Consider the following 14,268-nt stretch of genomic DNA (forward strand, 5'->3'; position numbering starts at 1 on the left):
AACACATTGTGGAACATTAGAGTTTACTGTTATCATTATTAGTTTGCTGTCATCAATTCAGATTCAAATGTCAAACGTGCGACTTAGTTCAACTCGATTATATTTTTTATATTGCTTTTCACAATTTTGCATTGTTGTGAAGCAGCTTTACAGAAGAGAGTAGTGACATTAAATCAGGAGGAGAGCGATGGCGTTTCATTTAATGAAGAAATCTAGTGTAGTTTTATGTTGTGATGGGGAGATTTGATTCAGAACTGATGGTGTCCAGGAATGAAGGGGAAATCCAACAGCTGTTGCTATGGTCATTTGTGTGGTTGTCAGGGTGATGCTGTTTCTACACCCAAAAAGAATTCAGAATGAGAAAGAGCTTTATTGTCAAGTGTGTTTGCACATACAAGGAATTTGTTTTGGTGACAGGAGCATCCAGAACACAGAAACAGCAACAACAGTACACAGAGACCATAACACAATAGAATACAGTACACAATGATTTAAATAAGGGCCTATGGGTATAAAAAATTAAGAAATACAATACAATAAACATAAGATAAAGATATAGAGAGTAAAGCTATGTGTGTATGTAAATATGTACAAGTTAAAAATAAGAATAGACTATTGTAGTACAAGGTATGTGCTATATACAGCAGAATGAATGAAATATAATTGACAGAAAAAGTTGTATAAAAATAGATAGTGTATTATCTGGAGGATATTATTAATATTGCACTTAATTATTATTGCACAGAGTTATTAATTGCACGGTGTGTAAAAACATTGAACTGTTCAAGAGGTAGATGTCCTGAGGGAAGAAGCTGTTTTTGTGTCTGCTTGTTTTGGTGCTCAGTGCTCTGCAGCATTGTGAAGAGATGATGGCTTGGATGTGAGAGGTCCAGGGTGATGTTCTGAGCCCTTTTCCTCACTCTGGATGTATAGAGCTCTTGGAGGGTGGGCAGGGGAGCACCAATGATCTTCTCAGCAGTCCGAACCGTCCTCTGTAGTCTTCTGATGTCTGAGCCAAACCAGACAGTGATGATGTGCAGAGGACAGACTCTATGACAGCTGAGTAAAACTGTTTTAATAGAGTTTGTGGTAGGTTGAACTTCTTCAGCTGATGTAAGAAGTACAACCTTTGCTGGGCTTTTTTAGATCACAGTGGGCTTAATGAATATCACAGCAATATTAACTTTTATAAAATCTTTTAAAATCATTTAACAGATTGTTTTAGTGGGACAAATTAAAAAATGTCCATAAATTCTCTCAAATCTACACGTATAATTAAATGTATATAATTTTTGATATACACTTAATATTTTTGGTGAATTCTAATATAAATATTTGAGTTACTTGTATTTACTCAATTTAAACAATATATTTCATTGATTTCACAGCTTTAAAATTTACTCCGTTTTTTTGAGTGTAAATTGTTTCTAAACTTCACTCTTCAAGTCTCTAGGATAGTTTGATGGTGATAATTTCACCCTAAACCATTCTTACAATCCTCCCAGAGGAGAAATCTTTGATGTCCAGTTTTTGAACCTCCGGCTGTGATCTTGACAACACAGAAATCAAGAAATCGTTTGTAGTTTAAGAATAAAAACCGAGCGATTGAATCATTTCTTTCCCGTGAGCGAAACAGAAGAGTTGCTTTTGCAAAGCGGCCTCACAAAGTCAAGCAAAGCAAAATCTATTGTGCTGTGAGGTGAAGCTCAACATCAGCGGTGAATCATCATACACTTTTAACTGAGCTCATCACAATGCATTCTGGGATTGATGTTTGTAGCACGGCGAGCACTACAGGATGGAGGTTTTCGAGGGTTGTAACTACAGCGGTCAGTGTATGCAGCTGTGCGATGACTGTCCGTTCCTCCAGAGCCGCGGCTTCAACACCAACTGTGTCAACTCCGTCAGAGTCTTCGGTGATGGAGCGTAAGTTCATTTCACACATTTATCACACGTGTGAGGAGTGTAGCTACATATATTCACAGATGAAGGTTGGTGTTTTATATTTGAACACAGCTGTTTGGTTGAACTGTGCTTTATAAAACTATGATCTGGGACCTGAAGCGTGTTTCATAGCTAATTCTGACTTGAAATTCTTGTCAAATATAACAATTTATTTCTAGTGCTTTTCGCAATTTTGCCTAGTTAAAAATACATTCTACAGCAAACAGTATTAACAAAAGAAACAGTATAGATACGATAGAAACGGGAGCATTAGCAGTGTGCAATTGCAAAGGTTTCAAAAGAATCATATTGTTAGAGATACTGTGAAAATAACTCTCCATGTTTGTAATTGGACTGTTCTGTTTATAGTGCCTTCAAACCTAATCATAAACACACGCCTCCATACATGACATGAGTCAAAACAATCTGAATTGAATCAACTGAAATTGAATTTAGACAATTGAGATGAGAAAAACATCATCATCTCATTCAAACTGTGTATAATCATATGAGATTAAATCATGTTTTTCAGCTGGGTGATGTATGAAGAGCCAAACTTCAGAGGTCGTATGTACATCGTGGAGAGAGGAAACTACTGCAGTCATAATGAATGGCAGGCACAGACCCCCAACATTCAGTCCATCCGCAGGGTGGTCAACTACTTCTAACCCTCCATCATCTGTGTCTCTACCTTCCCTTTCTCTGAACATGTCAAATAAACACAACAAACTGAACCTCAACTATTTTATCACACATCAGTGTCCGTGTCCATCACTCATTCAATCTCAGCAGCCTTCCACTTCACATTCTGCTGGAAATACCACAGTATCACTTCACTATCATAGTATTACCGGCTGATATTATAACATACAGATCAACATAAATGAAAGCTTCTTATAATCCTGAATCTGATGTCTACAAAGAGATATTTCAATGTTTCAATAATAATTGAAAAATAAAAGCGAGATATTGCTTCTTAAAGGGGTCATATGGCGCGATCGCGTGTTGTTCTGTGTCTTTGGTGTGTTATAAGGTGCCCATGCGTGTATTAGACACGTAAAATTGCAGAAATGAAAGTGTGGGAACAAAAGAGTCAGTTTATGTAAAAGCGACTGCTCACCCAGACCTGCCTGAAACACCTCGTGTAGCCACACCCCCACAAATCTACATCAGTTGGTGGTCTGATTTGACTAAGACCGCCCAAATGTAGACGCAAGTAAGGTGGGCGTACCTGTCAGTACAATTGAAGAGGAACCTGATGTTCCAAATATGGTCAGAGGCGTCACATTTCCCTCACACGCTTGCAGTATTCCACCAATCACTACGCACTGGTTAACTGGCCAATCACAGCACACCTCGCTTTTCAGAGCCATGAGCTTTGTTCATGAGCAAAGAGGAGATACAAACATGCACGGTGTGTGGAAAATACAGCGTTTATCAACCTTAAAGGTCTCCTCAGATGAGCACTTTCAACAAGTTGGTATGATTTATTAGGGTCTTCATGAAATGTCTGGAACATATTCTGCTTAAAAACACTCAACGGCTGTGTAAACAAAACCCTTCTGGCCTCGTCAAAAACAGCTCTGCTCACAGCAACCCGTTTTGATGCATGTCTCTTTAACTGATAATGAGTTACAGCGAACCCCACCCCCAACACAAAACACCTGTTAGTACTGCCATGGCAATGGTTTAGCTGAATGATTTCCTGAATTCCTCTGCGGTTAGTTTCGTCTTAAACGTCTCAAATCATTCGTCCAGAGACAAAAAAAACAGTCACAGCAAACAGCGCATGCTAATGCGCTCGCGTTGTGCGTGTATGCTCGCCTAAAATCCACGGAATCCACTGCAGATCTCAGCGGAATTATGTGGATTTTAGCGCTTGTCATTCACAAGTTATAACGTTACACACAACGTGAGACTGTGACAGATTTTTCAGCCTAAGCACGAATGATTTGAGACGTTTAAAACGAAACTAACCCCAGTGTTCGCCCCTGTTCAACAAAACAAACAGCTTGCCGCAGCTGGGTGCCAAGGGGCGGTTTCCCGGACAGGGTTTAAGCCTAGTCCTAGACTAACTTAAATGTTAGAAATGTCTATATCGAAAACAACTTGCACTGACATAACTTAAAATATATGAGTGCGATTGTTTTGTCTCAAGATGCACGCCTGTAAAGTTGTCTGTAAAATACGGTTTTTAAATGGATTTAAATATCCTAATTTAACTAAGGCTTAGTCCTGATTTAAAATAATCCTTGTCCGGGAAACCCGCCCCAAGTGTCCATCTGCACTTATATACAGTAAGTTTACCACTGGCTTTGAATGTTCTATTTAGCCCGTGACTGATTTAGCTCCCTTCGCTATCATATGCTAACGCTATCTCATATATATACGGTACATGTACGTCAATTCAGACTGTTGATAAATATTACTCACATCGGTAGTTTTGTCTCGTTCAGTCAGTCTCGATCCCTCTTGAGGAACAACTTTGAAGCTAATCCTGCTTGTACTGTCCCAGGTTGAAAGTGATTCGCGCAAACAAGCAGGTTTTTACTTATAGTTTGTGAGGGATTTCCACTAAAAATAAAATAAATCCACCCCTGTCTCTTCCTAGGTTAGGACTCTGTGCAGCGACTACATTGCATGTTGTCCACGAACTTTAGCCATGGCGTCACGTACACCACTGTCGCTTGTGAAAACAACAATGGTGGAGCGCGGTGGGTGGAATTGTGTAGATTAAGGGGCGGTAACATTATAATAAAATCCGCTTTGGACGTCACAATCGGAGAACGGCTGGATTTCTCACATGCTTGCAAGGAAAGGCACACCAAAACAAACTTACTGGGTTCTTATTTTTCACGTTTTCTGGGTTTCTAGATGCACCGGACACCCGTTTTCATCTGATGTCTCCTTTAAATCCTGTATACACATTGCATAACATCTAAAACAAATCATAATATTTGTTTTAGCCGTGTCACATGACCCCTTTAAATCACACGATCAAACACAGACGCCTTCAAAAATCTTTATTGCAAATTCCCATTGGATTTGATTGATCAACTTGAACATAACGATTTGAACAAAGTAAATAACGACATAATGCTTTTAAATGAAGCGAATCACTGCATGAAAACTGATCTGACGTGAAACCAAAAAACATTCAACATCATGTTCTTCAAAAGACATGCGTGAGAAATGAATCACGTCGCTAAAAATAATCGAAAAATAAACATAGCGTTATTTCTATTACAACAGCTGTTACAAGGAAGAACTTCACACATCATTTTACTTGGTAATATTATTATATAAATGTAAGATCATCCAATTTTCTTTTGCCGTTCAGTGTTATTAATAAATACTGCATAACAGGCAACAATATAATGACCTTTAAAGAACGTTTATTCTCTGTACGCTCAGGTGGGTCATTTCTCCAGGTAAGATCGGAGTCGTGCGATGAGTTCCTGCTCCTCATCCAGACTCAGATCCAGATAATCTTCTTCATGTCTGGGAATGTCTCCTAAAACCTCGTTCACTAGCTCCTCATCCAGGGGACTTGACACTGATGCTGGACATGAACACAGACATCTTGATTTCAGACACACAGAGCCTTCGGTGAGAACATGAAACGTGTGATGGGTGCAGATGCTCACGGGGGTCTGAGGAGGTGCTGGGCTCTTCTGATGAAGACGAAGGTGGAGATTGTGACATCCCCTCATCACCCGTCAGAGATGCATTAGACGCTCCTGTCTGAAACACACAACCACACACGACGTCAGATGCATTCACAAACACGAGAGGTGTTGAGACTTTTGATTCCTCTCGAGGCCTCACCCAATCCGGTGTGTGAGCGGTCTGATCCTCAGCGCGATCTAACAGAATCTGGACAGTAAAGACATTACAGGTGACGTGTGTGTCGTATAGATATCGCATTTATAAAACAACACACGTCTGCCATAGGGACACTGCCGGTGGTGTTGTGTTGTTGTGTTTACCCCGTAAGCTTTGTCTACATCTCCTTTAGCGTGATGAAGAGCTTTAGTGGCGTCTCTCTTACTGTAACCCAACTCAACCAGTGTGTTGATGTCCTGCAGACGCCGTCTCCTCTTCTCGCGCTCTCTCTCCTTCATCTCCTCTTTCTCCTGACAGACAGATGCATACATCAACACTCTCGCCATTTATTCTCTCTCTATGCGAGTCTTTCTTCAGCGGAACACAAAAGAAGATATTTGGAGAAATGTCCCAGTGGTTCTGTGTTCATACAATGAAAGTCAATGGAGTTCAGTGTTGTTGATGGTCAACATTCTTCAAAATATCTTCTGCTGTGTTCTGAAGAAGAAAGAAAGGCTTGACATGAGGATGACGAAATGATCTCAGGCTGTGTGATGTGTATTCAGAGACCTTTCTCCTCTGTGTGAGGTGCAGCGCGGCCTCATCGATGTTCCCTCGACACGCTCTTAAACCCAGTCGAGCTTCCTGATCAGAAAATCCCAAATACATCAGCTGATTCAGCTTCTCTGGATCTAAACACAGCTGACCGTACAGTTCCTGAACCTGCGCAAACATCCGCTCAATGTCAAACACCGCCACCATAGCAAAATACATCAACGTGAAAACAAACAAAAAGACGTCTGCTAAATGAATACATGTCAATATGCAGAACACAAATAAAATGAATACAATACAGCAATATGATCTTTTCCTTTAATAAAACATTTGCCATATGAGCAAACTAGATCCTAATGTCCCATAGAACACAGACATGAAAAGATGCTCGTTTATCTGATAACTGTTATTTAAATCTAAATGTTGATGTTGTGTAACGACTGATGTAGCGTGTCGTGTGTCTGTGATGTGTGATTCAGATGAAATGTTGCGTTCTTACTTTGTTCAGCAGGAGAGATGCTCTGTTCTCATCTCCAGTGTGATACGCCTGAGAACTCTGAAGAAGATATAACCTCAAAAACAGCACGTCCTCTCCTCCGGTGTGTACCTGACACACACACACACACACACACACACACATCATCATAACACACAAACACATGTAATGATGCTGCCGGTGTGTGTGTTTCAGACCTTGATCTGCTGCAGTCTGCTCTGTTGATCCCCGTAACACCTCTGAAAACACCTCTCTGCGCTCTGAAGTCTCTGTTTGGCGTCATCCAGACACGAGAGTTCATTCAGCAACTGATAACACCACACGATATCCAACTGAAGAACCGCGAAATTATCCACCGTGTTGAGAATCGCTGAGTCACACTTACTGCAACACAAACACACACGATCACGAGAGACAGAAAGACAGAAAGAAAGACAGACAGACAGACAGACAGAGATCGACTGTGGCACGTGTGTGTGTGTGATGATGTCGTACTGAAACTGTTCATCCGCCCTCAGCAGGTAACACAGAGCAGAACTTTTCTTTCTCTTCTTCATCAGCGCTCGTCCTTTCTCATGAAAACCCATAGCCATGATCAGAGCCTGACACACACACACACACACACACACACACACACACACACACACACACACACACACACATCAGATGTATTTATTCACACATGTGATGAATGATGGTATTAAGAGTGACAGATTGAAGTGAATGACCTTTCTCTCAGTGTCAGGAATCTGGAGCGGATTGCCTTTCTGATCAGTGATCTCCAGGAACGGAGTGGTGGCCGGATCTTCACTACCGTCTGAAGAGAAAATACATGGTGGATCACACGTTACTGATCAACATCTCCGAGCCTGAAGGAAATCACACGCTAGGTCACCTCTTTCTGACAGAATCTGAAAGCCTTTCTGAGTTCTCTGCACTCCTTCATCTTCAGAGCGTTTCTCTTTCTCTCCCTCCAGCATCTCATTCCTCTCGTCTTCAGACGACACGTTCAGCACCATGATCTTACTGTTGTTCTTTACGTTCTGCTCGCCAAGTCTCTTCTCTTCAAACAAACAAACAAACAAACACAACAACAACACACGATATGTCACTTTCATATACTGTACGTCTGCATGTGACATACAGAATACAGATCTGTTTAATACTGTACAGATGCTAAACACTTAAATATCTCTTATAATACTGTGGTCTTCAATAGAAAAGACTAATACTGTACCAGGGGCCAATGTTTTTCCTTTCAGAATGAGATTGAAGTGCTGTAATCCGTACTGTTTACTGATCCTTCAGGATAAACACATCATGTGAACGTTAAATCCCATCAGAAATCCCATTCAGGTTTAATATAAAACACATTCACACTTACTCTTTCTTCAGCTCGTGAGCCGTGATGTCCAGTTTGGTTTTGAAATGAGCTTTCCTCGTCTTTACAAATACAGAAATATCAGAAGAGAACCCAGTAAACATACACAAGTGAATGTTGCAATAATCATTTCCAAACATGTGACCAGCTGTCCTGTCCTAAATGTATTACTGCTCGAGTAAATGTTGTTTAATGGCATGAATACAAGAGATTCCACCTTTAAAGTCAACAAGAAACATCTACTTTTGAAGTAAACAAAATATTAAACAGGTACTGGAGACATCAGGTGATACGGAATGTGTTTTTCTTCAGAGGTGGAATCATTTAGATGTACAAAAACGGTTTTCTTCAGAATAATAAACTTTTGTGCATTAATCATAATAAGAAACATGTTTTGAAAGAATGAATAGGGTCCTGTCCTTGTTTTGGTAGATGTCATCTGATACCTGAGTTTCTTTAGGCAGGTGAAGCTCCAGCGTGGCCACAGACGTCTCTTTGTACTCTTTATTTCCTTCACCTTTCATCACAGCCTCTGACTGAATGATCTCCAGAGCTGATCGCACAACATCCACCGCAAATCCAGTGACTGAAGCGTATCTGTCTGCCAGATCCTGAACACAGAACACAAAACACAGACAGCATCAATGAGCTGAAACTCTGGTGGTTTACGGCCTTTTCTGACAGACATCAGGGACAAAGACACAATCCTACTGCAAATGCAAATAAAACAACACTACTATGTGTATATGCATACAAAGTCCGGACAGTCAAATAAATAGGCTTATCAACTTTACAAAGGGAGGAGTGTGGTTTGTGGTTGCTGTATGTACAATCAAACTGTAAAATCACCAGTCACATTCAGTAGAAGCTCATGAAATCTGCCCTTGCCATTAATACAGAATCGATCCCAATCCATATTATAAAACCAATACAATTCCCATTAGAACCATTTAACCCATGTGAGGCTGAACAGTGAGTGCGTGTCACCTGTATGTGCTGATGGTCAGTGGTGAAGGGTTCGAGCCACAGACGAATGTTGTCCTGTCTGAGCTGAGAGATCACACGAGCCTGAAGATGTTCATCCATCCTTTAAGAACACGGAGAGATGAGGAAATACTGTCTGCGAAACGCCGACAGACAGAGAGAAAGAAGAACAGCGTGTTACTGTCAGACTGCTAAAGAAAGTGAAAGCCGCACCTGCTCATGGAAAACCCCGACACATACAAGCTTAACAATTTAACCCGTCCAGCATCTGTCTACAGGTTTATTCTTCTATACATGACATTCGTAAGTACTCAAAGCTGCAGATTGTGTACAGAGTCTAATCAGATCTGATCTAAATCTACACGCTCAGGATCAAAGCTCATTCACACGCGGAATGCAAATACTTCACTACATGTTAAAATATTCATTTATATTTGAACGCCATTGTTGTAACTGTCTAATGTGTGTTTGTCTAACCTGCTGGGCGACGTGCACCATGTGACGGATGTTTTGATTTGATTTCTCTTCCGGTGACTCGTGACGTGAATAGTCTCGCGATATTTGATGTTATGCTATGGGTCTGCGCGCAGCGTCGCGTGAAGCTCTGAGGCCTGAACCGCAGCGGGGTTTTTTATACTTTCGCATAAGATATGTATACAAGGTTGACTGAAGAAAGTACAATATACATCAAACAGATTGCAGATGTAGAATCTATAGATATACTAGCAGAGGTTAACAGATCCACACTAACCAGTGATACTCTGAGCTTCACACACAAATCATTGACGTGACTGCATGAATCGTGATGGTTTTTTGTGGATAAAATGTAAGCGTTTTGTTGTTTCGGGTTCCAAGGTTTTTTTTTTCAACTTAATCCCGTAACATTACTGGTCAATGTATGAAAACACACTCTTCACAGTTTCGTATGAGCCTGAGTTTGTGTGTTACCTGCATCTTACCATGGTGAAATGACACACACATACATCTAGGGCTGTCACGATAAACCGACGATAAATATCAGGTGATTTATGCACAGCTTGAAGTACGGTAAAATGCTGCTGCATCCGAAAGCCAGAGGGCGCGCTCGTGCGGAAACTCCAAATACGCACTGCAGAAGAAGACCATGACACCTTCTAGAATCTAGGAAATGCCTATGGACATCTTTTATCACTGTTACTCAAGCCTCATCAGGTATTTTCATGATAATAAAGTGTATTTATAATGATCATGTTTGACGGGGGTTGCTTTTTGCTTCCCAGAGACGTGCTTCACGGACAAGCTACGCATTAAAAAAAATATCGACACATTGCATATCGCAGCCAGCTCGATTACAATAGGATTGAGTGGTATATGGACTGTTTGAAACTTGGGCTTCAATATAGAGACGTTGTTTCTTTTCTTGCCTTTGACAGAGATAAAAATGGATTTTGACATTGGAAGACCACTCATTTCTGCGTCAAACATCAGGCCTGCTTCACAGATAGAGGTGAAGATGCTCTCCATTTCTCCATATTAGAAATAGTTGTTTTGCTGTATGAGATTCATAAATTTAAAACACACGAAACAACTCTGTATGTATATGTGATGTTTATTTTCTATACAATAACCTTTGATACACATGATCAGATCATGAAAAGAAAAACATCAACCAATCTCCCCTTTAGAAACCTCCAATACATTCAGTTTATAAACGGTGTGTGTGATGTAAGAACATTGTGCTTTAATTATTTACATTTATATTATTGAACGTGCAAATCAATATCTTGTATCCAGTTAAAGCCTATAGAGCCTCTTTGAAGTCTGATGTTTATGAAGCTTTTAAAATTCAAGTGTTGTTCTTGCTTGTCAAACTATATTCATTTCTGATGCGATTTCACATGAACTTTCTCGACATGCCTCATGAATTTCTTCTCATTGCCACCATCAGATATTCTGCAGGTTAAGTCTATTGTTGGTTAAAATGAAGAATACAAGCCAAGCCTCCTGGCTGTCTCAGACTTCTTCAGACATTTCATCTGAGGGAAGGGGTAATATTGTGATCCTGCAGGTGTGGGACAGGACCGATAGCTCCCAAAACTCAGCTGACGGGACAGACGTGCAGGCGAGGACATCTTTCTGGAGCTCAGGCCGCTGCTGGTCATTGACGTGCTGTTGTTGAGACTGTGGTTTCTGTCGCAGGTGTCCGAGTCCTGAGATACATACTCTCTTAAATCTGTGCTGGAGTCATCGGTGGACACAGTATCATCTGTGACATCATCACTGAAGTCTGACGTGTGACTGGCATGTTCGGTGCTGTTGGATGCGTGTGTCATGCGGTACACATCCAGGTGTGTGCGCCACAGGCCGCTGTCAGAATCCTCAGTGGCGTTAAACTGGGTTTCTAGGACAGAAGTGTCTGATAAAGGTGTTTGTTTGATCTGGGCCACAGGAACCGCATCCACTAGAGCTTTGCTGCTTATCTCCTCACTGTTTACATCTGTGAATAAATAACAGAAGGTGTTCAGTATATCCAATATTAAAATGTACTATGTGTGTGTTGAAATCATGCTCTGTTACAGCAGATAATGAATGTCATTTACAGGTGTGTTTGACACTCATTTATTTAAAGTGACTGGCATGAACTTGCTGAACCCCGTAATATTGACGTTATTACCGCTATTATCTACCAGTTGCGCTGCACGACCCTATTGAGTCTCTTTATTATACTTTTCATCTGTAAGTACATGACAAATAGACGGCTGCTCCGTTTGAAATCAATGAAAGTTATCTTCCTAGCAAACTGTTTGTTTATGCAATATGAGAAACTGAAGAGAAGTGAATTTTTAAAAGTCAATTTGACCATCAAACATGTCTGTTCACGTCCAGAAGTAAAGATTGGGTTCATTAAACACACACTGACCTTATTAGATAACATTTGTCACAACATGAACCAGTAAAACATTTACTAAATAAATAATAACACAAAATATATTTGCAATGATAAAGGTATTTTTATATAAATACTGTATAATCTTTAAAATATATTAAAGATTAGTAAAAGTAATTAACAGGTACTGTAATTCTGATTTAAGATGTTGAAAAGCAACACAAAAGGTCAACAAAACAAGCATTTTGAGTTGTATTATAATAACTGTAATAAAGACATTATGACTCGAAAAACTATAATTATAATAAATTCTAGTGCTTTATTCAGAAAATAACGCTCAGAAGATTTCACCTTTCTTGAAACACACCACTTGAGGTTCTCGTCTCTGTTTGTCTCTAATGGAATTGTATTGCTCTTTTAGGAGTGCGATGTCCATCCGAATGTCCATGCTGCTCGGATCTTCGTCTGCTGAGAAAGATTTCCTCTTATCTCTCCAAACCTCTGCACACACCAGACATGAACCGCAACAACATGACAACATCCTGATAACTGCTTTTATTAAAGCATGATCATAAACACAGCTTGATATATTCCCAGCTGGAGAGTCCTGCAGCTGCACTATGTGTTTTGTGGGCATTGCCAGCCAGAGTTGGGACAAAGTGCAAACAAAAGTGTCATTCAAGGTTGTTCTTGAGTTTGCAAGGAGCAGATCAAGTAGATCAGATTATTTGTATTTATAGGAGAAACAATCATATTATTAATGCAAAAGTGGAATTTTAGGAAGACTTTGTTGGTTCATTTTTACTTGCATTGCAGAATTAGTGCTTTGCATTCATTTCAAATGAAAAATTAGTTAAATGTTGTGTTTTGTTATAAAAATACAGGTTTTGTGTGAGTCCAGCTAAACTGTTGACTTTACATATCAGGTAAAATAAAATTTGGTTGGAAAGTAACTAAGCTGTGCAGTTTTAGCTCGTGTGTGTTTCTGAGTGTACGTCAGCATGTTTACACAGTATTGTTGACAGTAGGTGAGGTGAACAAACATTCTCAATCATTCTAATGGTTGCCTCATTTTGTTGAGTTAAGGATTTATTTGCTAATGTCATTTTTTTATGAATTGCTCCCAGTATGAAAAATAAAGTAATATGCAATGCTATACATTGCTTTCATTTTACATCTCCATTTTAATATAATGCTGATCAATATGCTATTTTATTCAACAGAGATCAATAAAACACTGTCAGGAAATGTATGAAGTGAATTAAAGCGATTCATTTAAAAGCCCCGTGGAAAAGCGTCTTGTATATGACTTTGTAAATATGTTTTGAGAAATAGTTTTTTTTTGTTACTGTGCTTTTTGGTTGTAATGCAGTTTGTCTCGTGCACACACCCACTGGCACTTCCATGAATTGTCTCTCAGACATTCGTCCATTTCCTGAAATGACAACAAACTTAATTTGCACGTAATTTAAGCTGTTTTCTAGTGAGTGACAATAATTAAACAGCTGAAATAGCACGAACCGCAGGTTAAACTTCCGTGGTACGTAAAACATTTAAATTGGTCAACTCAACTCAACTTTATTTATATAGCGCTTTTACAATTTTCATTGTTACAAAGCAGCTGTACATGAGACACATTGACTACAAGCAAAACAATCAAAGTTGTACCTGCAAAAACAAGAAAAGGTTGAAACACAGAAGACAGACACACCCACACACAAAACACTCCGCACACACAACACGCACCAACACACACAGACACAGAGACACGCACACACACACACACGCACACACAATGGTCAATGTCCCTTTAACGCGCTATTATGAATATGTTTAACGTTCGACAATGGCAGAGCCATTACGCTTGTTCGACTTGATGCGGCGCCGCAAGATCCGACAGGCGGATGACATCAAAGTACCGCGAGAGCCGTTCGAAAAACCATAAAATGTTTGGTTTCGAATCGCTCTCGCGGTACTTGATGTCATCCGCTTGTCGGATCTTGCGGTGCCGCATCAATTCAAACAAGCCTTGAGCCTCCGTTGCTGTGAAAAAACTCTTCCATTGGAGTCAACGGAGTTGGCAGAACTCAATTCAATTTCAATTTTCAATGTAAGGGTGCTTTATTGGCATGACAGAATGTACATTCGTATGCAAATATGTAACAAACGAAAAGAAAGATAATTATAGTAATCAAATAAAATAAAGTGTTTATGTAT

At 39.9% G+C, this 14,268-nt stretch overlaps 3 protein-coding genes and 1 long non-coding RNA gene across 5 annotated transcripts in view; 2 read left to right on the forward strand and 2 right to left on the reverse strand.

Moving 5' to 3' along the window:
- The window catches only part of crygn2 (crystallin, gamma N2), a 2,910-nt gene extending 141 nt beyond the window's left edge, over window positions 1-2,769 (forward strand). The window contains exons 2-3 of the mRNA XM_057323398.1: window positions 1,781-1,926; window positions 2,477-2,769. Coding sequence (XP_057179381.1) covers window positions 1,781-1,926; window positions 2,477-2,612 — 282 coding nt within the window. The 3' untranslated portion in view covers window positions 2,613-2,769. The remainder of the gene's footprint in view (window positions 1-1,780; window positions 1,927-2,476) is intronic.
- A 2,183-nt stretch (window positions 2,770-4,952) lies between these two features.
- Window positions 4,953-9,641, reverse strand: nub1 (negative regulator of ubiquitin-like proteins 1). Its single transcript, XM_057323188.1, has 14 exons — window positions 9,399-9,641; window positions 9,189-9,288; window positions 8,648-8,812; window positions 8,205-8,263; window positions 8,058-8,122; window positions 7,716-7,883; window positions 7,549-7,637; window positions 7,018-7,422; window positions 6,824-6,931; window positions 6,340-6,492; window positions 5,934-6,080; window positions 5,773-5,820; window positions 5,592-5,688; window positions 4,953-5,506 (listed from the first exon to the last, which is right to left on the reverse strand). Exons 1-14 carry the CDS (start codon window positions 9,404-9,406, stop codon window positions 5,364-5,366), a joined length of 1,755 nt encoding a protein of 584 aa, XP_057179171.1. The 5' UTR covers window positions 9,407-9,641; the 3' UTR covers window positions 4,953-5,363.
- Window positions 9,190-13,312, forward strand: LOC130547329 (uncharacterized). 2 transcript variants are annotated; one of them, XR_008961865.1, is made up of 4 exons: window positions 9,190-9,488; window positions 10,598-10,671; window positions 11,113-11,512; window positions 12,473-13,312. It is a non-coding gene; the product is annotated as an uncharacterized LOC130547329 (long non-coding RNA). The 2 variants fall into 2 exon arrangements; XR_008961866.1 differs by lacking the exon at window positions 9,190-9,488 and adding an exon at window positions 9,689-10,376.
- LOC130547328 (uncharacterized protein C9orf152-like) lies at window positions 11,141-13,869 on the reverse strand. Its single transcript, XM_057323189.1, has 3 exons — window positions 13,442-13,869; window positions 12,403-12,552; window positions 11,141-11,661 (listed from the first exon to the last, which is right to left on the reverse strand). The coding sequence occupies exons 1-3, from the start codon at window positions 13,602-13,604 to the stop codon at window positions 11,141-11,143; spliced, it is 834 nt and encodes a 277-aa protein (XP_057179172.1). The 5' UTR covers window positions 13,605-13,869.
- Between the last annotated feature and the right edge of the window lie 399 nt (window positions 13,870-14,268).

This window comes from Triplophysa rosa, linkage group LG23, assembly GCF_024868665.1.
Source record: "Triplophysa rosa linkage group LG23, Trosa_1v2, whole genome shotgun sequence".
Lineage (NCBI taxonomy): Eukaryota > Metazoa > Chordata > Actinopteri > Cypriniformes > Nemacheilidae > Triplophysa > Triplophysa rosa.

Coding starts and splice junctions, on each gene's coding strand:
- nub1 (XM_057323188.1), bottom strand. Junction 7,884..8,057: donor AGGAAAAACATTGGCCCCTG/GTACAGTATTAG, acceptor GTTTGTTTGAAG/AGAAGAGACTTGGCGAGCAG. Junction 6,081..6,339: donor ACCTCACACAGAGGAGAAAG/GTCTCTGAATAC, acceptor TCTGTCTGTCAG/GAGAAAGAGGAGATGAAGGA.
- LOC130547328 (XM_057323189.1), bottom strand. CDS start 13,604: ATGTTTTACGTACCACGGAAGTTTAACCTGCGGTTCGTGCTATTTCAG. Junction 12,553..13,441: donor ATTCATGGAAGTGCCAGTGG/GTGTGTGCACGA, acceptor TGGTGTGTGCAG/AGGTTTGGAGAGATAAGAGG. Junction 11,662..12,402: donor AGTGGTGTGTTTCAAGAAAG/GTGAAATCTTCT, acceptor ATTTATTCACAG/ATGTAAACAGTGAGGAGATA.